Source organism: Prunus persica, chromosome G6, assembly GCF_000346465.2.
Source record: "Prunus persica cultivar Lovell chromosome G6, Prunus_persica_NCBIv2, whole genome shotgun sequence".
Lineage (NCBI taxonomy): Eukaryota > Viridiplantae > Streptophyta > Magnoliopsida > Rosales > Rosaceae > Prunus > Prunus persica.
This window is the reverse complement of record NC_034014.1, coordinates 10,036,018-10,060,819: the sequence shown is the minus strand read 5'-3', so window position 1 is coordinate 10,060,819 and position 24,802 is coordinate 10,036,018. Positions and strand designations below refer to the sequence as shown.

General features: G+C 35.4%; 1 protein-coding gene across 1 annotated transcript; it reads right to left on the bottom strand.

Moving 5' to 3' along the window:
• LOC18773625 (transmembrane 9 superfamily member 5) lies at positions 2,635-7,554 on the bottom strand. The gene is made up of 7 exons (XM_007208233.2): positions 6,671-7,554; positions 5,802-5,842; positions 4,821-5,409; positions 4,613-4,741; positions 4,123-4,279; positions 3,526-4,010; positions 2,635-3,182 (listed from the first exon to the last, which is right to left on the bottom strand). The coding sequence occupies exons 1-7, from the start codon at positions 6,829-6,831 to the stop codon at positions 2,966-2,968; spliced, it is 1,779 nt and encodes a 592-aa protein (XP_007208295.2). The 5' UTR covers positions 6,832-7,554; the 3' UTR covers positions 2,635-2,965.

The following is a 24,802-nucleotide window of genomic DNA, read 5'->3' as shown; positions in this document are numbered from 1 at the left end:
GTTCATATTTGTGTGGTTTAGTTCTCATGAGAGAAAAGACTTGGAATAGTATGTGTATTTTAGGGTTCGTGAGGTGGACATGTGTTGGGTGATGATGTGTGTGATTTTTAAAGCAATTGGAGGTTAGTCCAACGAGGTTGGTGGGTAAAATGGAAGGGCATCCATGAGATGGAACCAGTGAGCATAAAGGTATTGATTTCTCAATAGGGCAAAGATGTGGACGTACTGAGAAATCAATTTCTCAATTCATATAATGTTAAACCCGGCTAGAAAAGTGAGTCTATCTTTTATCCTCAAGTTCGAATCCCACTTTTCATAAATTAAATTAATATAGAGCAATTACTAAAGTAAGTATAAATCAACATTGATACCTTTTTTTTTTTTTTATTTTTATTTTTATTGGGCATTAGTTATGTAGGGGAGGAGGGGGAGTTTTTCCACACTAGATGCCTCTAACCCAGGACCACCTTCTGGGTGAGAGTTGAACTTGAGCACCAAACCAACTGCGCTACTTACCATCGACATTGATACGTTTATTTTTAAGTTTGGTAATTTTATATATTTATTTATTTATTTATTTATAATTGTAATTTGAAGATGGTCATTTGATAATTGATTCAATCAATTTAACATAAGAAGAAATCATGTTTGGCTCTTGAAAGAAGAGGACCTCTTGAAAATGTGCGGTGGTCTGGTGGGGCTCTTGCCTCTTGGTGTTAATTTACAAGTTTTAATATTATTATTTTTATTGTTTAGACATGTGTTCATTTTTAATTGGCCACATCTTCATTTCACGAGAAGTTCATCCTCTTCTTTGAGGAGACAAGCATAAACTCAGGTTCGTTTGATATCCTACTAAAAGACTCAAAAATTATGATTTTTTTATATATAAAAAAAAAAAAAAGAATTTGAGTTTTTAAGTACTGATTTTAAGATTTAAAAATTTGTTTGGTATTGAACTCTAAATTATTTTTAAGATATAAAAAAATTGAAATTAAAATCAGAAATTCAAAAACTCTAGATTCTCAAATTGAAATTAATAAAAGAAATAGGAGAGAGAGAGGGGTTGTATATTCTCAGTTTTTTTGTTTTTAAAATTGAGCTTTTTTAAGTTGTTTTTAGTTGGACTTTTAAAAAATAGATTTCATCAAACACGAATTATGGACTTTGAACTCAAAAATTATTTTCGAGTTTAAAGAATAAATTGAAGTAGGATACCAAATGGCCATTAGCTTTCTAGAGGGGCAAAACACCCCGTATGTACCCTACATGTTCAATCATTGAACAAAAATAAAAAATAAAAAATACAATATGACAAAACAAAAGAATAAGTATATAGCACAAACTGTTCTCCAAATTCGTACTCTGATGTGTCCATGGTCGACCAGAAGAGGTCGGTTGATACATTTTAGGCTACTGGGAACCAAGGATTAAAATATTGGCCGTGCAGATAATATTGGGTCTTTAATTTACGGATATTTCAGGGGATATATTATTTTCATTTTAGGTATCGAGAAAAAATCAATAAAAATGACAGATATAGGCATTGAAACACATAATTTTGGTGTAAAACTTTCATAGATGTTATGTACATTATCAATGAATGTATTGAACACATAAAACTCAAAATTTACTAATAATAAGATATATATATATATATATGATGAAATATAAGTGGTATGTAATGCACGTTAATTAGAATGAATAAACCATGCATAAATCCATAGTTTAAACATTGGATTACAATTTAGATAAGTGTCCATCTACATAAATGAAGAGCTCCTATGAGGTTCAAACAATGAGGAGCAATCATCTAGATTCATACAATAGTCATACCAAGTCATGTAAACCGAGTAGTTTGTAAACCATGTTTGAACATGGTGCACAATCAGACATGATCTTGAGCTTCATAACTAGTTCCACTACAATCAGACATGACATAACCATAGCCATCATAAGATTCATTTGAGTTAGTACTAGGTCTAGTTCCTATGCTCATAGATCCAAAACTGATCGCCATGTCCTCTTCAGATGGATTGGAGGTATGTGGGCAGTGGACTGTGCATAGATTCTTCATATTAATAAATTATAGGGTTCTGAGCAAGAATTAACTATTTTTGGATTCCAATTTGCTTCAGTTGCATTCATAACTTCTGAATTTGGGTTCTGTTATGGGTATCGGAAAATATCGAGGATATCGGCAAAATATCTAGAACATCGCACTTATCGGGGATTTATCGTCGATATAGGGGAATATATGGTCTTATCCTCCAATATCGATGTCGACAGTTGAAAATACAGATATATCGGTGTATCGGCCAATATTTCAATCATTGCTGGGAACAAGGTGGTTATATTGCTAATCTATCAAGTTAAAAAATTAAATAAATATAAATAAATAAATAAATTGTTGATCAGAATAGGTCGGGCTAATTTTAATTCTCTCAAATAAAATAAACAAGAGCTCTGACCGTTATTTAGTGAACTTATAAATGTTGGGATTCGTTGCTGATGTAGAAACCAGCTTTTGATTGGCATTTACTAGTGAAGACAATATTGAGCCATGATTTGTATTATTATCATAAATCCATCACGATAGTTGCAAAGAACCAACAACTGAGGAAGGGGAAGATATAAAGATAGAGAAGAATCTTCATTAATTCTGAAAGCCAAACATGATATTTTCTTTTCTTCTTCTTCTCTTTTTTCCGGGTTTTGCAAGAGCAATTAAGGCATGCTGCATAATCATTCAAAAACAACAGGCCAACAACAGGACTCAAGCCAACTTGTCAGCATCTAAAAACTGCATTACAAACGAATACATTGAGAAACACAGTTTCCAACTTCTATATCGCGGTTTCGATTTCTTCAATCATGGATGTTACAAATCTAATTCACTACACATGCATTTCCTGAGCAAGAGTGAGGCAATGAGAAGCAGATTGGGCATTAAGGCCGGATTTGTTCATTCACTTTTAACAGCACCGTATATATGGCGAACAAATATCAAGGAAACACGGAAACTAATGGCACCAAGCATTAAGAAGAACGCATAACACATGCAAGCATTATAGCCAATAAAGAAGGATAGTTGCATGAAACCCGTCATGTTTGATCTGGCATAGAAGTAAATGCTATAGGCAAACATAAAAATAGCCGTTGAACCCCCAGACAACACTGACCTGCATCAGACACACAAAAGACATTATAAACATTGTGCATTTGTGGAAATACCATCTCCAACTTAAAGAAAGTAGACAAATGCCGGTTTCTACATCAGCAACGTCCACAGGAAATGCCAATCAAAAAAGAAAGGAAAAAAAAGAGCTTGACTCAGAGCATCTACAAATTGATTATTAAGCTAGCAAATCCTTGTAGTTGTTAAGGATTCAAGATCACCTTGAACATGGCAGCCAAATAATAGAAAGTAAAGCACATTCGAAATAAAAGAGCTTAGATACATGCAACTCTACACAACAACAGTATTAGATTCGTCAGTGTGAGTGCATGCTGAAAAGAACATACCTCCACCACCATTCATGGTCTTCAACAGAAAGCTGAATGTATGTCAAACCGACAGTCAAGATTGAAGTCATTATGATGAGGATGATGAACGTAAGAAACAAAATTCCAGGTAGAGTGTAAATTTTATAGCCCCACATGCTTGCATACAGGTGGTGTAACTGAAGGGCAATTGCACTAAACGGCAATAGACCACCGATAAACATTTGACAATGTGTTCTCCTGTACCAAGCTAATCGTTGGATCTCTCTTGGAAATTGCTTTGTAGCACAAGGTGCTTGAAATTCAGACCTTAAACAATATCCAATCACCCCACCTAAGGCAAGCAATGGAATGGCAAGAAATGCATATATAAGAAGAATTGCTAGGAGGGTGCCAAAAGGTATTGCAGCTGTTGCCCCATAAGATATAGCAACTGTATTAAGGATAGACGATGTCACAAACAATGGGCCCAGGTAGAGAATCGCTGTTAGAAGAACACTCCTCTCCTGGATATTAACATCGTTTATGACAAAAATAAGGATAAAAAGGTAAAGGATATAGTGACCATAGAACAATATGATAAAGAACTTTACTATAAAAACAAAAACAAAAAATTACCCATCCAATTACAGAAAATTGAGTGTGGAAAGCAGCAGCAGTGTATCCAGCGACAATTGAGGTAAGAGTACATATAAAGACAAGAGAAGTGAACAGAGCTCCACGATTGTAGGGATAGAGGACTCCAAAAAATGACAGAAAAAATAAGATGCAGACCCTGAAGAGAAAATAAATAACAAAAAGAGTTAAATGTTGACGCGTATAGTCCATACATTATAAAATATTACTGAATCACTCATACAGTTCATGCATTATCAATTATTACTGAATCACAACATTTGAGTGCAGAATTCTATAGCTATATTTATATATGAACCTATGCATAAAACAACACATGGAAGAAATGCCACATTAAATTGTTCAACAAGGCGTGTCCCATCATGGTAAAAAGAAAAAAAAAGAAAAAAAAAAATCTATGATCATGCTACCTTCAGAATATAAATCCATGAAAGAAGAAGAGGATTGATTGAAGAACAATAAAGTAACTTACATGATGAGCAGTTGGGTACCCACACCCAAGACAGCACAAAACAGGGGCATGTTGGATGGATATCTGAAAACATCACCGTGAATGTATTTCCAACCAACCTCCTTGTCTTCTTCTTCATCATTAGAGCACCTACAACAAATACGCATAACATCAGGCTGACCATTCCAATACATCATGTAGTTGAAAAAGGTTACGGATAATGTGTTACTTTCTCAGGTCATTCTTGAGGCGTCGCATTATTAGCAAGGTAAGCAATCCCATCAAAAGCACAATGATGACAATGGAGTTAATAAATGAGAACCAATGAATTTTCAGGCGGACTGGCAGTAATGAGGCCTTTGAGTATCTGTCCATCCTGTTCTGGAACTGAATAGATGTTGCATTCCATTTAACCGAATAAGTGAACTCAACGTCAATATCAACATCTTCTGTTATATCAGCAACATGATTTGGATCACTAAAAGCACGTATTTCTATTATTTGGTTCCCATTGTAAAAAACATCAAACAGCACATGTTTGAATAGATAATACTTGGTCCCCTTGTCACTAATAGTCCAACTCTCATCTTCAACTTTCCCAATGAACCCCCACACTGGAAGATCATCATAATACATCTGGAAGTAAAAATCATTAACAATAGCATCCCTAAATTTCGCAACTTCAGCAACTTTAAGCTTTTTCTGGCACAAGCTCTCCCCATTTTTGTCCTGCCTGAAATTCAACTGATATAAGGTGTTGGCCAAACGATCACCATTCAAAACTTCCCCAATGGATTCTTTCTTTTGGATTACTGGATCTGCAAGCCATGATGATCAGCAATCACTTAGTGAGTTATCAAAAATAGCAATGCAACTCAGTTTCTGGACAAAACAAGGCTTATAAAACAAATCAAATTGATCAAGAACCTAACGTTAGTTAATATTTGGACAAAACAAAACTTGAGAAACAACAAGATTTGAGTATTTGATGTTTAACTTTTTTTCCCAACATTTTTTATGTTATACAAAGGCAATACAAGCCAACTGGTGTTATTGAACTATGGAAAACTCATTCTTTTGAACTAGCATTCTATGTACTTGCAGAAAACCTAAGAACAACTACTATCCTTGATATCAGGTTACATTACTTCTTCAATAGTTCGACTAAGCATTGCGCCATAAAATTGTCACTCTAACCCTAAAGGCTAACCTGGGCAGCAGAATGGCAAATCATAGTATTGATAGGTCTCACTGCAAGAGAATAAAAAGGAGAAACAAATTAAATGTGGAAAAAAAAAAAAAAGGCAGGAAGAGAAATTATTCATCTTTAATTCCTAATATGCAATGTGCCCACTATTATCTAGATCTGAAACCATACGTACATAATCCTGGGGTCATGATAACAAACTTTAAATAAAAAAATTAAAAAAGAAAGACGCAAATTTTACTTGCGAAAAAACAGTAAAATTGCATAGAAAGTGGAAAAGATGGCCACTACAAAGACTAGGACCAATGCAAAACCTCAAACAAGATTATTTGCAATTGACGCCCCTGAATCATTTTAAAATCACTCTTCTTGAAATTTTATTCATAAGGAAACAGGCATAAGAAGTGAGAATTCAAAGACGGATCATAGAACTACTAATTTCATCAAACATTCACAAACAGCTCATACACTACAAAATTTATCTCCTGCCTTTCCTAAACCTCATCGTAGTTCTACTTACTGCTACCCCTCCTTCTATCGCTCTAATTTTAAAACTGTCAATCAAACCCCATTCCAAAGTTATCAAATTTCACAATTATGCCTCAGTCTTTAAAAAACCACACAGAACCATCAAATTCTAAGTGACCCATAAACAGTTTGCTGAAATGAAATTCTTTAAGCACCCTTCCAAATGGGTATGCCACTCCATCCTTATTTTCATTGTTTCTGAAAACTAGGAAATATATATATAGAGTTTCTGGAAAACCATACCAAGCAGGACCTAAAAGGAGCTATCGTTTTCCTCTCACAAAAGTTACAGACAAGCAACAAATAAACAAACTGCAATTTAGTTGGCAGTGAGGAAGATGTACCTGGGGTTGTTCAAGGGGCCAACTTTGTTGACGAACAAGGGAACATGATCTCCTACATTGTAGCTGCGATCGCTCGCTGAAGCTGTTGCTGAAAGAGCTGAGAATGTAAGGATCGTCAAGAGCACTAGCGGGAGACTCATTTGAAGGGCTTCGTTACCCATTCGACAAGAAATAACTATCAGCAGCAGAAGCAGCTTCGGATTCAGAAAGACCGCGTGGAAAGGGGACTGTGGAGGGTTTAGTCAAAGGGAGCTCACCAATATTTTTTTAACAAATATAACACTGTAATATTGACATTAATCGCTAAGAAAGTAGACAACCCAAATATTAACCTTTCGATCTAGGTGAAAGGAAAAAAAATGAGACAGAGGAAACATAAATGATATAATTGCACTTCACATATATTACTGAGATTTCATTTAATAAAAACAAATCACCATATTCAGTTTTTTTTTTTTTTTAAAGGATGATTAATCTGAAGTCTGCATGAGAAAGAAGGATTATAAAAGATAAAGTAAAGCAATAAACTGAAAGAAAGAAAAATAAAAAATAAAAAAAATCGAAAAGTAAAAGGTCTTTCACGGAGCTGATGGCGAGAGAGACTGTATTTCTAAATATTATTGATTGATGCTGACGGCCTGGCAAACAAGCCGAGCATAATTGCAAGAGAGATTGGGGTTAGGGTTGAGGAGATCATAGAAAATTGGGTTTTGGAGGGTGGGTGGGTGAGTGAGTTTTGGGGATACTGGTTTTCTTTTTTCTTAATTTTTTTTATTTTTAAAATTTGGTTAAAAAAGGTGTCGTTTTTTCCAGACATTTTTAAAAGAAAAATTACAAGAAGCTGCGCAGCTTCTCTTCCTCCTCGGGCCTTTCATCGAACAGATGGTGGATAGTTATTTCCGAAGCTGCTTCTGCTGCTGATAGTAGAAAATACATGACATCTGCACGATAATAACATCCGGATATAGGAGAATTTATGTGTGTATATATATATATTGAGAGATTCTACAATAAGTATTTTATGTTGAATATTGGTTACATACTTCTAATATTAGGTGTTGGATTGCATTCATTAAATGTGTTGGTAGTCTCTTAGATACAATCCAACGGCCGAGATGACAAACATGTAATAAATTATGAACTTAAATACTTATTAGAGAATCTCTCGTATTTCATATCAGCCAAATTAAATACATACACGACTCAAAAATGCGAACTTGTTGTGAACACCAAATTCATCTTAGCCACATGATTATATTAAATTACGTCTAATGCTGTAAAACCTCCCACAACTTAAAATATCCAACGTAGACCCCTTTAAATCCAAGATCCATTTTAGACAATTACGTTATTTTTCTCTCACATTCTTTTCGATCTACAAATTATCTCTCTCATTTACGTTATTTTTCTAACAGTGAATGCTTTTTGCAAAACTCAAGACTCAACCTTCTCTCAATGCAGTGTTTTATGTTTTTCACAATTTTCCTAAAATTACAAAATTGATTAAAGATTGATACTTTTTTTTCCCCTTGATTGAATGTAGTGATTGGAGTTCATTTTTGTTCGCTTAGCAACCACTGAACAGAGAGTACTCGAAGAAATTAAGAACCAAGAAAGAAAGAAGCCTAGAACTTTACCCAAATGTTTCTGCCAATTTTGAGGAAACTTTTTTAAAATTAAAATTAATTAAGACGTAAATGAAGTCACCAAATGGGAGAATTTCATTTGCAGAGAAAATAAATCTCATAGACAAGATACAAATTGTTTAGGTTGTTGCTATGAAGAGATCCCATAAAGCAAACAAAAAAAAAAAAGGTTAGAAGAGAGGGAAGATGAAGGATAGAGATAAGCTCTATACAGGAAAAGAAAGAACAATTAAGAGACTTCAAACAAAATAAAAAATAAAAAAAACCAACTAGCCTAACCAACATTTACAAAAAACAATATTAGTATAAAGTGAAGGGTGGGCCTATACAATTCGAGTTTTTTTATTTAAACCCAACACTTTTCTTTGTTCACCCCAATACTTAAATCATTAAGCTCTTAAGTTTTATTATTGTGTAAAAAGACAAAAAAAAAGTCATCTAACTTAATACTTAACCCTATTACATCTATACACACGCCCCACCACTCTTCATATTAAGTTTTAGAAAAACACAAACTCCTCTACATCCTATTGCCAGATTACTCTTCTCTTTTAATCTAAGAAACCTACTATCATCTTCTCTTCACAAAACCTCCTAGTTCATTCTCAATGCTGCTACACATTTGACAGCAGTGTTTTTATCTCTTTAAGTAATGTGAAGTTGAGGTGAATTTAGAGTGGTGAGGGGCAAGATTGTGGGGTGTGCTGTGTGAGGTTTATGAGTTTTTAATTTTTTTTTTTTTGCTATGTGTGCATTTAGGGGTAGTTTGGGAATATAGTGGGGTTTTCTTAGAAATTGTGAATATTTGAATTAGAAGTTGGTGTGAACTTAGAATGTGGGGTGAACAAAGAGAAGTGCAGAGTTTAAATAGAAAAACTCTACAATTACTCACACTCTTTTATGGGTTAATAGTGGACAAAAAAATTATCCAATTCATCCTATGTCTCGGGAAATTACACGTACTTAGATTCTTTTCGACTCTAGAAATTAATGAGGTGAAGAAATTAGACATCTATTTTACCATAATGACACATTTCAATTGCTCCATGCATTTTCAAAACTTGGGAGACTAGAAATTGCCTCTTCTCCTCCTCTTATCTCTTCCCTCTGAATCCCACGCCTACTAGATGCTTTATTTTTCCTTCCATGGCTTTCCATCCCCTCCTTCGCTCCCTCCCCTTCTCGCCATCCCCTCTTTCCAGATCTATAGTTTTCCCAAGCACTGCCAATTAGTTTTGAAGTAGCCACCGTGAAACACCATTGTCGCCATGATTTAGTTTTCATTTTTGGCCCACATACACAGGGCTGTTCAGAGTTTGTATTTACAATAATGGAAATTGATGGTTTGTGTGGATTGGGGTTTAGCTGGCGTGACACTAAGGGTTTATCCGGTATGGCGCTTTGGGTGCCAAAGAGCGGTGGTTGTGTTTTCTTTGTTTGTTTTAGTCTTGTACTCATTAGAAGTTTCATGTTTTATATTTTGTTTTCGGTTGAGATAAAGATCTACCGTTTCTGCCGTTGCGCGATGAATCTATATTGTTAGTCTGAGTAAAAATGCTTCGGGCTGCTGAATCAAGGGTTTGAATATTTGTTGGTTTAGGCGTAATTCTCTCCAAATCAATTCTTTTGGTCACTAGAGATGTTGTACCCATTTCGGCACTTTTGTGACTTTGTACTATGTTCTATTTCTTCAATAAATACTATCGCTTTGTTTCAAAAGAAATTGCAATCACACTCAATTTGAAATGGTGGACAAAATAGGTGACTTCTGTCTTTGCTTAAATTCATTTTGGATAGTTGTCTGGAACTAATTTATTAGATCATGTGAAGCGGTTAAGAGATGTTAGTTATTGGCGTATAGCATAAGAGGATTAGTAATTAATTGGTTTTGCAATGTAAATAGGACAATTTTTATTGAATAGAACTGGAATGTTGGGTTAATTGGAACTATTGTTGATGCTATTCTCCAATTTGTTTCCTAGGTTGGATAATGTTAAATTAATTAGAATAAGGTATGTTTTTTTAATTTTTTATTTTTATAATCAGAAAACAAGGTGGTTGATACGGTGGAAGTTAAAGAAAATATTTCAACCTGATTCGATATATATATATATATATATATATAGTCCCGATCTCTTGGACCACAGGAGTCTAAGAGATTGTAGTCACCCACCGTTGGATATTAATCCAATGGTTCAAAAAAGTTTTTAAAAATGAGTGCAATAGTAAGTGAACCGTTGAATTTACATCAAATGATGAGTGACCACAAATCTCTTGAATCCATGTGGTCCAAGAGATCAGGACTATATATATATATGTATATATGTATGTATATATTATTTGTTGGATTATCGGACGATATCCCAATTCTTTTACCTAAGAAGTTGAAAAGTATTCTTAATATTTATAAAATATCACAAATTTGATATATACAGTCCCGATCTCTTGGACCACAGGAGTCCAAGAGATTTGTGGTCACTCACCGTTGGATGTAAATTCAACGATTCACTCAATCTTGAACTCCTTTTAAGAAACTTTTTTGAACCATTGGATTAATATCCAACGGTGGGTGACTACAATCTCTTAGACTCCTGTGGTCCAAGAGATCAGGACTGTATGTGCATATGTATATATTTAGTACATAAAATAAAATAAACTACATATTATATCAAATCAGATCGGATTAGGCCAAATCTATATTTTTTTTTTCTATTATCTTAATAGTTGTTGAGGCTCAAAAAAGTCACGGGAAGCCCAAAGACATTTAAAGCCCAATATAACATATAATGTTGGTCATGCGTTAATCCAAACTGTATTTTGAGAATTAATTAATTAAATAAATATAGAAATAGTGTACATGCCATGCCAAACCAATAATACATTTTTCCTATGTCAATCACCTACCAAGCTCACATGACCCAAGTCATGTGGTTTACGGGGCTTGCACGAGAGATTGTGGTATGGAAGGTTACAGAGGTCCACAAGGCCCACAGAAGCTCTTGGATAATGGAGACTTTGGGCCAGCTACTTAGGAGCACCAAAGTCCAAGCCCATTACTTGGAGTGCTCCAATGTGGGTGAGCAAATGAGATATTCTTCAAGCACTCCCTTTTACCTACTGGAAACAAACTAATTCCGACACTTCTTTTTACCCATAGGAAGTAGTCATTTTCCAAAACCGGGCTTTACTTGTTGGAAATAAGAATGTCCAAATGCTCCCTTTTACCCATTGGAAATAGACTAGCTCCAACACTTCCTTTTACCTATTAGAAACCAAAGAGAGTCTTCACCTTCTATAAATTGAAAGGCATTGCCCAGGCAAAACTAACCCTTATTGGTTGCTGCAAGCCTCTCAGCAACCATGAGAACTCACATTTCTTCAGCTGTTGCAAGCATTCTAGCAGCCATCACAATCATTCCTAAGCCATCAACCTCCATCCTTTGGCTGCTGCAAGCATCCTAGCAACCATCGACCAACATCTCTTGGTTGCTTAAGCACCCCAGTAACCATTAGACCACTTTCCTTCCTCCATTCGACTGCTGCAAGCATTCCAGCAGCCATCCCAGCCATTCCTTAACTATCACAATCATTTCTTCTACTTTCTTAGCCTTGAAATCCTCCATCTTCCCTCTAAAACCTCACCAAGCATAACTCTAAGCTTTTGCTTCCTCCTCATATCCTTCCAAGCTATAAACACTATAGTCTTCAAGCCTCAAGCTTTTTCTCCCATCCTCTTTCTCTGGATACTCTTAAATCCATATAGCCTCACCAAGCATAACTCCAAGCTTTTCCTTTCTTCCAAGCTGTAAACATCATAGCCTTCAAACCTCAAGCTTTTCCTCTCATCCTCCTTATCTTGAAACTCTTAAATCCCCATAGCCATAGCCACAAATAAAAAATTATCAAAACCCAAACTCAAGTATATCTAACACCAAGCCAAGCACATACATTCTCATTTGCTAAACTTGTGGGTCTTTAGCTCCCACACTCCAAGTTCTCATGTCAAGCTCACACAATCTCGGTTCAACATCAGCAAGTCATCTTCAACTATTCCAAAAGCGCGACCAAGCATTCATCAAGCTACTGGAAAATCTATTCAAGCCATTTATCCATTCATCCCCATCCCTCTTTTTTTCTCTCTCTCTTAAAAAGCTCTATCACAGATTTGAAACACCTATCTCTCAAGCTAAGTTGAAACCACAGTCATTACATTTTTGGTAAGAAAACACAGACATCGCAAGCTCTTCGTCTAGCTACAGAAAACACCCAAAATCTCAAGCCTTAATCTTTTCTTTATACTCATTTTCTCTTAGCTCTTGCGCCACAAGCCTCTTATGCTAAGCCTAGTAGTATCTTAATTCACCAAAGCAAACTCTCATGCCAAGCTTGTGCAACACCAATGCACCATTTCCAACTCTTTGTCAAGCTGTCGGAAACATCAGCACAAAACACGCAGCCGCTAGAAGAAGAACAAAGCACTCCCTTGGGACTTGTTCTCTCTCGAGATGATTTGGGCCTAGTTCTCGCTAACTTAGAAAATGGGGCAACGAATGCTTGATTCATCACTCTATGGTGGTCCAAGAATCAATAAGCCCGGACTAGCATTCCAACAGAAAAAGACCCCAACAATAGTTAACGAATTTGAGGTGCTTCACCCTTTTTTTTCTCCATAGAAATGATGAATTATGGCACAAGATCCACCTCTTATTAATTACATCATATTTGGATCAAATCCAAATAAAAATTTGATCCAAGTACAGCTTTAAGTATACGGCACTTGTTTGTACCATAGTTGACTCTTCCACTCGCATCATGACACATGGAAAGAGTACGAAGCTAGGAAACACTAGCTCACTAACAGGCCAGTTAAGTATGAATCAGCATCCTCGACCATTTCATCACAAAGCACAGCCGTCGCCCCTGCCGATCAGCAAGTGCTCCTATAAGCTCCTTGGACATAACGATCAGTGCTCTGTGCTGATTAGGCAGGACGATCTCAAAACTTCCCACTGATATTTTGCGGACTCGTGTCAACCTCATAGGGCACTATCACGAGTCCCACATCAAAACTAAGTACCAAGAGCATCCTAAATACTCTTTATAAATAGGGCCCCTAGCCTTAGAAAAAGGGAAAGACTTTCAACTTGATTCTCATGCTCTAGCATTGGCAAAACAAAATAGCACTTCCTCTAACTTACTTTAACATCGGAAGGTCTAAGCACTGCGTCCCAAAGAAGAACGTGCACATGCCAAGGGCTCACTCGGTCCCTAGACCGCCCACATCACCTGTAAGTTGCATCTATCTCTATATGTTTAGTTTTAGGGCAAACAGGTTGGCGCCGTATGTGGGAATCGACTATCGAATTTACCCATTCTCCATCTCTCGAGCCAAAGATGAATCCTCCTTCATCCCTCGCGACTGATGGTCTGATCCTCTGCCTCGCCAGTGGAGCAAGCCGAGCTCCCTAGTCCGGCACACCCCGGACGGAAACACACGTTCGGCAAAATAGTCTGGAGGTTCAAATGGAAACCTTGCAACAGAAAATGGCAAAAATGCAGGAACAAAACAATATTCTTTCCTCCAAACTCGACGACACTCAGAGGCAGCTTTATGACCAACAATCATACTCGGCCCAGCTGCAAGACAGTTTGGAGCAAACCATGCATCTTTGGCAGGAGCAGTCATTCAGAAGCGTACCAAAGCCTAGCGGTCGTGAGAAAGGAAAGAAGCTGGCTACAGGCAGGCCATCCACCTCTCGAAGGCTGTTCGTACCCTCTACAGAGGAATGACACCAAGAATACCAAGTTCACTCCGACTGTCCGGATAGACTCAACGATCGGCTCAAGGAGCGTCGATCATCCCCAATCCCGGTCCAAACAAAACTCGACGATCGGCACCTGGACGTACTTTAACAAAAATCCTCAATTCACCGAAGGTATGAAGCAATCGTCCTGAAAGAAACAGACGAGTCAGACTACATTCAGACTTCACCTGGAACCACGATCTCTTACTGATTGGCAGGATCGGGACCTTCCGAGAGAGAACACCACAGCTACTGGTCAGCTAAGGAGGACAATAGGTAGAAGGAAGTCTTCAGCAAAACCTCCAACCAAACGACAGGCCGCGAAACTTGAGAATTTGATGACTAAATTTTCACGATTTGTTCCGTGCATCATTTAATAAATTCCGCCTTTAAGTTGCCAAGCAAAGGAATTGTCAATTTCTCCTCTTAAATTCCCCACTTTTAGCTAAATTCTGAGTTATTTTCCTTTATCCAAACGGAAGGTAAAAGTTTGCTACAAATTCTGGTAAGATGGGGGAAATGAATACTCAAATTCAACATCTTTAAGCACGTGAAGTTTCCAACAAAAAAATAAAACTATAAGGATTAAATTATCATTTCCTAATGTCACCCAATTTCAACCAAACAAAAGACAAGGATGCATGAAAAATTTTTCATACCTCGCCCATATATTGTTGGTTTCCCTACAATGTAATCAATTGAATAACAAATATAAAAATACAAATTGAAGAAGAAAAAAACTTATGTTATAGCATATCAAAATAAAAGAAATAATATCTTGAAGCCAAACAAAAATCCAATAATTGAAGTGTAACAAAGAACAAAAATATTCAATTGAAAGCAAAAAAGATCTCACAAGTTAAATCTCAACCTTCTTCTTCGTCTGAATATTTGTCTATAAAATCTTAGCAAAAAGTCAAAAAAGAAACCAAAGTTTTGAAAAAGAATGGATGAAAGAATAAAATTAAATTAAAAGAATAAAACTAGGTAGATCAATCTCCTACCTATATTCTTGTGGAGTTCAAACACCAATAACTCGAAAATCCATTTAACAAATCCCTAATTCTAAAAGAAAAACAAAAAGTAAAATTTATGAGTTTCAATGAATATCAAAAATTTTAAGCGAATAATTGAGATTTGAGAGTGGTCATGCTTATAGTTTCGGCTAAAGAGAATTGTATAGGTTTTGGAAGCTCGAAAATATGGAATGGATAGGGAGGTCTCTGAGTCTGCTTATGAAACAAATGGAATAAGGAAGTTTTGATGTTGGAAATAGCTATAAAACTCCTGAACTAGGTAAAAACAATTTGTTGTTTAATGCAAACGACAAGCAGCACCAAACCCGACAAATTAGAACGAGTCAATTCAATCAAATCGACGGTTCACAATGAGAGGCTATTGTGCTACATTTCGGAGTTAACTTGAAGAACTTAAAGCAAGTGGGTTCGGTGAGAGACTACATGAAGGCTTTATGTTCTTTGATGTTTTATGTGTCCAACATGTCTAAGGAAGACAAGATTTTCAATTTCCTTAAGAACTTGCAACCTTGGGTACAATCGGAGTTGAAGAGACAAGATGTGAAATACTTTAACTTCGTCATTGCTACAGCAGAAAGGTTGACGGACTATCAAGCAACAATCATATCGAGTGGGAAGAAAACCCAAGGGCGAGGAGCATAAGGACTATCAAAGTCAAGATGTTGTAGCTTAATCAAGTACCTTAGGCTTGAAGGCAACCGAAAAAATGAATGGCAATTTATGAGCTTTAGTGGTTCTAATTAATAAAAGTTTGCTGCAAATTCTAATAAGATTAGGGAAATGAATTCCCCTATGGGCATTTAACCTTTAAAACTAGTTTCATGCCCAATATAAGTCCCGATCATTGATTATGTAATTAATCTCTATTAACTAAATAATCATTTCTCCTCATCTCTTTATTAATTTTTCATCTTTCACCTTTAGGGATGTGCGATCTGTTAGGTTCTAATTGACGAGGTAGTAGGCAATTCGGACTCTTCCTTAATTGATTGTGAATTAAAACCTCTTTTAATTCTTCCTATTATGAAAACGTAGTTATGGCATATCCTTAGGGCTTCTACAAATCATGAGTGACATCAAGCAACATGTCACAGTTACCCAAGCCAATGTCGAATCAGGTAGAGAACCTATTCAATTGGAATTACAATGTAATACAGTCCTTCTCTAACTCAATGCTCTCTCTCACATCATTAGGGCATGGAAAACATGTCAAGCCCCTAATGCAAACTTCAAGCTTATATGACTTATACATGTATGATTGGAATCACCATTCTCGATCATACCTAGTGCTTCAGTCGAAAATGAAGGAAACCTTAGAATATTCTCGATTCATTAAGCCACAAAGATGAGATTACACTTAATCTCTAGGCAACAAAAACAAAGATTAAAACTTTGGGCTTAAAAGAAAATCAAACCCAAGTATCTTTAGGCCTAAAATAATTGAAGCACCTAGACACTTCTACAATATACTAGAGAGAGAAAAAAAAATATTTATATCTTTGAAGCACTACCTTGACCAAGGCTAAATGTTGATCACTCTTGAAGGTCTTCACTAAATGATTCTCCAAGAAAGAGCCACATAAGTGTATGGCCTCTACTTCATACACACCAAATGAAGAGATGAAGAACCTAGGAGGTTGAAGATGCTAGTGTTCTTTCCCTAGGTGGGCGGCCATGGCGAAGGGGAGGGCATTTTACATTGGGTCACCCATGACCTATATTCAATTTAAAATGACCTATGTGAGTCATTTGCCTAATTTTCTTGCAAAGAATAGTTAATCTGAAAAAAGCTTTCCTCTTTTGCCTTTAAGAAACACATATCCACCAACTCATGGATTCGACAAACTTTTTATTGTCCTAGTTGAACCACTTGTCCCTACTTGAACCAGACACATTTCTACCAATTCACTTCAATAATCACGTGCTATAACCTCCATTGTTTCCCCCAAACCATGTATTTGTTGAAGCACCCATAACTTAGTCAATTCGCTCACCTGAAACTCAAAGTCTTTAAGATAATGACCTAGATGTAAAAAATATAGTTTTAAGTAATACGGTATGTCATCATAACTCAATGCCAACACTTGTGATATACCTTCATATTCTTCTTCATGACCTATGCCTCAACTTATGTATTCATGAACATTCTCATACACTCTCTCCCATTCTCTAATGATGTTTTTTCTGGCTAGAACTCTGGAAAGCACAATAATGGCTAATAACAAACCTTTACAATGTTGAAGCATCTTCATTCCTAAGTCTCTCTTCTTTGTGAACATTCATAAGTCTAAAAAACAGGAAAGAAAAATAAAATAAAATACGAACTTGTGGTAATGATTTAAAATTATTGATAAAGACACCCATTTTTCCAAAGAAATTTCCCATCAAAGGTTACAAAAAGTTTTGGAATTTATGAGATATGTTGATAACTCGTGATGAGATAGTCTTGCAAGTGATTTGCTAGATTTTATTTTTTTATTTTGAAACGTGAAGATATTAAAGGCCTACATGTATAAAGTGGTACAAGCCACAACCATATATATCCACCTACCTATTAACATAAAGGCTTACTTGTAGGTGTGTTGGTCCACATCAAGAATCAAGACTATTATTAAGAACACCTTAGCTCATATTTCAAATTTCACTCTACTCGTGTATACATTTAGTCATTTTTTGTGCCTTAATTCTTATGCTCTCTAATGTCCTCAATCACCAAGAATAGCAATGTCATAATAAATAGAGAGTATATGTAAGAGCAACTCTTTTCCTCTTTCACTAACCTTCCAACCCCAGAATTAAACTCACCCACCTACCTGTACCTCCCACACTTCCTTCTTCTATATATTTACATCATCTATCTTCATCTTTTACTCCCACTTTAGGTTAACTTCATATTTCATTTATATCATTCTCTATAAACCTCTTACATGGCTATTCCTCGTTTATTGAAATTGATCTGCCTCTTGCATAAAGCTTGGAAAACCATTTATCTACCCAACTCAAGGAGAAACAAGAATAATAATAAAAAGAGTAGAAGTGAATAAAAAAAATACACTTTTTCGAATCACCATTTTTGTACACGCTATGTTAAAATGAATGAAGACATAAAAGTCGTGGTAGAATTGTCGAGGGCGATGAAAATTGGAAAGGCAGGCACATTATTGTTGATACCTCAAACAAAATCACATTGTCAACTATTCAGACATAATACTCTATAAAGACAATGACAAAGCGGGTAACAGCAGCTGCAATGGGGAGTAATTTAATTATTAGCTTGTTATATAATTTAAATTCTTCGAACATAATACTATATATAAATTTAACATCATTAAGCATCTGAAGTTTCCAATAAACAAACAAGAATGTACAGATTTGTATAAGGTGAGACGCATTAAATTATCATTTCCTAGTAATAGCATCACCCAATTTGAACAAAATAAAAGGCAAGGAGGGATGAAAAATTCTTCAAACCTCGTGCATATATTGTTTGTTTCCCTATAGCATGATCAATGAAATAATAAATGACTTCTAAGGAGACAAAATTTGAATGCCATCGTGACGGAAAATGAAAGGAGGCGCTGAAGAAGGCAACAACTCCAGGTAAGTCCCAAATTTCTATTCAATACACTAATGTCGGTGCTTTTAGAAGATACAATGTGAGAATATGAAATTATGCAATCATCATTGGAGATGATTGAGGTATTTGTGGATATATTTGCAATGCAACACTCGAAAGGTTTCATTGATACTAACTTGCTACATGGAGGAATTTTTTTGGAAGTAATAAAAAACATGATTCCAAAGTGGGATCTCGATTACAAGTTGGAAGAAATACAATATGTTGATTTAGCACATTGCCTTGATGTTTGGAGAATATACTTATTGGATCGAAAGTTCATTGCAAGGACATACGTGTTGCACAATCATATATATAACACTAGTAGAAGAGTCTTTGGAGGATTCCAATACAAAGGTGATCTCGATATAGTCAAGTGAAGAGAAGAAACCTGTGGAAGAGTTCGAGGTGGAAGTAATCCTAATCGAACCAAGTGATTTGTGGTTGACTTGCTAAATGAGAAACTTATATCCTTGCTATTGTGAGTAAAAATAGAAGGTCGGTCAAGTTTGCTCGTAAATGTGTGTGGGTTTACTTGATTATACAAGCTCGTTAGAGTGTGTTGGAGTGATCACTTGTTTCGATGTGTTGAACTAAAAAAGTCTTAAGTGTTGGAGGCGTGCGAGGGCTAAGCTTAGGAGGTATCTAAATATAAATTATAGTGCGTGTCGTGAATACCTACCAATGATTCAATAGTCTTTATAAAGCATGTATTCCATCGTTCATTACCTTCATACTGCGTCAACATCCATCAACCAATCACCTTAGTGTTTCACTCATGATTACATGCTAGTCATGCGTATCAAATGACATCAGAATAGAGCTCTAACTATTTTTGGGTTCATAGGTATTTTTATCCATTAATGCCATGAGAATGTTCATCTGACAAACTCTCGAGAATGTTCATTTCATAAACTCAAAAGGGATTCTCACCCAAATCCATCACACCAACACTAAAACAACATAAAACTTAGAGCTTTTAATATGACATTCTTTTGCTGGTGTGGAATTTGATTTGTCAAACTTGAAGCTTTTAGTATGACAAAAGACTCAACAAGATTATATTCTTAATACCGCAAAGCGTTTTAGTTCTTCCCCATGCAATGGGATCAGATTAGCTCACAAAGAAATGTTTGTAAGATGTATTATATAGTATTGGGAAACCTGGAAATGGGTCTTATATAGAGATCACATCAAACAGGAATGTACAAATATGCATCCAAATACTGGAAGCCTATTTTCCAAATGAAACAAAAAGGCGCTCCTTAAGACCAAAACACTCGTGAAAAACAGCCTAACAAAGACAGTGCTGCTCTGAACATATCCCTAAGAAATCCACTTCAGAAAATAGAAAATCAAGTCGTCGCCCAAGAATTTCACTATGGAATTCAATCAACATATCCAAAATACTAGCACCCAGGATTGTAATGGACTTCAATAACCGTACAAAGCTCAATGCAGAAAACCCAAATTAAGACAAGGCATTCATCTACAACGCTCAACTTTAAAATATAAAACTATAGCACATAAAACACCTTTTTTATAGCACACAATTAGTACTTAAATCAAAATATCAACCTTGCATACTAGGACATGAACTCTTTATCCAAAACTATATTCTAACTAGGGGCACGATATTAGCAAAACACTCTTGGGATCTGCCCAGATAAAATGTGAACAAAAAAGTCAGAAAATGTACCTCTCCTCACTACCCCCCAACCACGATCCCACGGTCTTGCCGACCTGGCTCCACCAGGATTTTCCTTTAATGTCGTTTCCACTTCCATTGGCGAGTGGCTTGGGTGTAATTAAATATTAAGAAATAATTTTAATTTATAATTTTTTGACAGTCCCACCCCCTTCTTCCTCATCCCGACCAAAAGCCAACCCATTTCTCCTTCATCCCGACCAAACCCCCCAAAACCCTTCTCTCTCATCCAGCCCCCTTTCTCCCTCAATTGGACCAAACCCCCCAACCTCTTCCCCCTTATCCCGACTCATTCCCCCTCATGCAAGTTTTGAAATTACTAGAAGAAATCTCATAATTACTCACAGCGACACCATGATTAACAACTATCTTCAAGGACGTCAATTCACCCTTATTTTAGTCTTCGGCATCTAACTCTGCCTCGTTACACTTGCTAACCCAAAACCCTAACTGGATGGGAATTAGAATCGGAATCGGAGGAACGCGTAAGCTTTAAAGAACGAGCGGGATTGGGTGTTGCAGAGACCCTGTAGTTGCGATTCTTCAAAGAATTCTAATTACGTTTTAAATCTTCAAGCCTCATTATCACCAAACCAATTAAATCAACAATTAACAATAGACGAAGATAAAAAGATTGATTTCAACAACAAAAAGTTGCGTGATTTTGTTTATGCCAAAATGGGTTTTGGCGAAGCGTGTGATTGATTTTGAAGGGTTTGTTGTATGATATGAGAATCAAAATGGAATTTGAGAGAGAGAGAGAGAGAGAGAGAGAGAGAGAGAGAAGGGAAATGATGGAGGGTGAGGAGGGGTTATCAGATTATGACGAAGTGAGACACGGAAGAGAAAAGAAATATAACATATATTTTAATTTTAATATGTAAAAATAAAAATAAAAATAAAATGATTTCTTAATATTTAACATAAGTAAAAAAAGTGGACCTTGCATTTGCCACATGATCATTTAACAGAAGACCAAACGGTTAAACTGATGGAACCTGTAAATTGGTCAAATTTTAAAATGTTAGGGCGTAAATTGATAAAATTAAAACTATGTGGCCTATTTGAAGAATGACCCCAACCTGGAGGAGGTAAAATGATGTTACCTCTTATATGGCTATTCCTCATTTTTTGAAATTGATCCTCCTCTTGCATAAAGCTTGAAAAACCATTGATCTACCAAGTTCTAGGAGAAACAAGAATAAAAAATAAAAAAAGTGAGTAGAAAAAGTAGACTTTTCCGAATTCACAATCTTGATACATTCTATGTCAAGACGAATGAAGACATAGATGCAGAGATAGAACTTGTCAAGGGCGTTGGAAATTGAAAAAGCACCCACATTGTTATTGATACCTCAAACAAAATCACATCATCAAGTATTAAATGAAAGACCTGTAAGTTAAGCTAGAAATCATTGAAGCTGACGATTGAGAGGAGACAAAGTAAGTAATATTTATTATTTTCTTTTATTTTTTAGTATTTATAATTTCCATTCACTTTAGTTAGGAGTATCATTATGAATAATTTTGTATTTAATATTTATTGAGTAGCGCTGGAAGCTCTTTGGATTCTGAGGAATGAGACACCGGCAGAGAGGACTCTGATAAAGACAACGACAACGCAAGTAGCAATAGCCGCAATGAGGAGTAATATAATTATTAGTTTGTTATGTAATTTGAAGTCTTCGGACATAATACTCTATGTAAATTTAACATCAGTAAGCACCTGAAGTTTTCCAAAAAAAAAAAAAACAAGAGTTTAGGGATTTGTATAAGCTGGGACGCATTAAATTATCATTTCTTAGTAATAGTATCACCCAATTTGAACAAAAAAAAAGACAAGGATAGATGAAAAATTCTTCAAACCTCGTGCATATATTGTTTGTTTCCCTACAGCATAATCAATGGAATAACAAAGGACCTTATCAAGTGAAAGACTATCTAAGGAGACAAAATCTGAATGCCATCGTAACAGAAAATGAAGAGAGGCGTTGAAAAAGGCAGCAATCTCTAGGTAAGTCTGAAGGTTTTATGCAGCAAGGTAGCATCAATGAAACCCTCTAATTGCAGGTTGGAGGAAATGCAATATGTTGATTTGGTGCATTGCCTAGATGTTTGGAGAATCTACTTGTTGGATCGAAAGTTCATTGTAAGGACATGCGTGTTGCACAATCACATATACAACACAGGTAGAAGAGTCTTTAGAGGATTTCAACAGAAAATTTATCTCGATAAAGTCAAGTGAAGAGAAGAAACCTATAGAAGAGTTTGAGGTGGAAGTAATTTTAATCAAACCAAGTGATTTGTGGTTATCCAACTAAGTAAGAGACTTGTTTCCTTGCCATTGTGAGTAAAAATATAAGGTTGGGCGAGTTTGTCAGTAAATGTGTATGGTTTTACTTGATTATACAAGCTTGTTAGAGTGTGTTGGTATGATCACTTGTTTCGTTGCATTGAACCAAAGAAGCCTTAAATGTTGGAGGCATGCGATGGTAGGGCTTAGGAGGTGTCTAAATGTAAATTATAATGTGTGTTGCAAATATCTGCCAACGGTTCAATAGTCTAAATGAAGCCATATATTCTACCATTCATTACCTTTATACTGCATCAGCATCCATTGATCAATCACCTTAGTGTTTCACTCATGATGACATGCCAACCATAAGTATTAAATGGCAATAGAATAGAGCTAACTGTTTTTGGGTCCGTCTGACCTAATGGTATTTTTATCCCTTAATGCCATGAGAAAGCTCATTTAAGAAACTCTCGAGAATGCCCATCTAACCAACTCATAAGGGATTCAAGGTATTCACACCTACAACAAAACAATAAAATGTAGATTCACATTAAAAAAATATTTTTATCTCCAAATACACCAATCACATCAATATATATATAAAAAATATATCTATGTGGTCATTCACACAAAAATACCACTAATACAATCACAACATAAGTTCAATGGTTTAGAACCACAAATCTCAGTTAAGAAAATTTATTTAAAATAAAATATGTTTCACTTACCCATTAACTATTGACGAACAAGTTTATATGCTTTAAATCAGTTTAAGCAGTTTATGAAAACACCAACATCATGTTAATTATATTGATTAACATTCACCTAAATCACATTGTAATAATATAATAATATGTGATTTTATTCTCAATCCAAAAAGTTTTACTCACATCTTGTCCAAGCTACACAACACTGCTAAGCTCAACGAATCTAACAACATTGAACTTTATACTCCAAAATCCTCATTGAGCATGCAAGCTTCAACAGTTCCTCAAAATCACAGTGAAAACCACTGAAAAAGCCCAAGATCTATGCAATACATAATTATCTGACCAAGTCTTTGAAAGATATTTCATATGAAGAACATGTTGTAAGGTTTATTGGGATCAAAAGCACTTAGATACATATTTACCTAATCCATGCAGATTTCTTAATTTGAACAAAATCCTTTTGAAAAAAAAAATCAATTGTTAATATATATTGTAAAGGAATAATTGGTAGAAGGCATATTACATATAAAGGTATGTACATATCAATCTCTTAATTAAAAAGGCCATGGGTCCATTACACACACACACACACACTCTCTCTCTCTCTCTCTCTCTCTCTCTCTCTCTCTCTCTCTCTATATATATATATATATATATACACATATATATAAAATGTGCTCAATAATGTAGGTATAGCCTTAAATTAGTGTGAATATAATTCTAAATAACCTCTTTTCTTTCAGATAATAGGTTATACTTTTATGGAACATAACTATCCATATTATCTTTTCTTAATTCTAAAAAAAGAAAAGAAAAAGAAAACCAATTGGCACATGCATGAGCACGTACCAAGAGGCTAGTATAGATAAACAAGATATATTGCATTGAAGAGGACTAGTCATACACATACAAGATAACTAGTCATAACCTAATGCCTTCTACAATTAGACACTAATAACTTTAGTCATGGACTCACATAACTCACAAGCTTACCTGTAAGGGTTTTTGTTTTTATAAATATTTTAGCTTCTTTGATAACTTTTTCTTTTAATATTTATTTCCAAACATCCTTCTTGATTGTTGTATGATTTTTATGATGACTCTTGTTGTTGTGCGATTGCCCAATTGCGGGGTTTTTATTAAACAGTTTCTTTTGACAAAAACCAAACATCTTTTTTTATTTTCCAAAAAAAACAACTAATATATTTTTCTGTTACGAGTCTAAATACAGTGACACCAATGTTGCTTAACATCAACATCCAAGTCATTGTTCCTCAATGACATCTTAAGAACAATATAAAAAAAGGTACTTACA

What these genes read in the sequence shown, in the direction of transcription:
- LOC18773625 (XM_007208233.2), bottom strand. Translation starts at nt 6,831, where the DNA reads ATGGGTAACGAAGCCCTTCAAATGAGTCTCCCGCTAGTGCTCTTGACG. An exon ending in TTTGCCATTCTGCTGCCCAG is followed by an intron (nt 5,410 to 5,801) that starts GTTAGCCTTTAG and finishes CATGGCTTGCAG; the next exon opens with ATCCAGTAATCCAAAAGAAA. An exon ending in AATTTTCTGTAATTGGATGG is followed by an intron (nt 4,011 to 4,122) that starts GTAATTTTTTGT and finishes GTTAATATCCAG; the next exon opens with GAGAGGAGTGTTCTTCTAAC.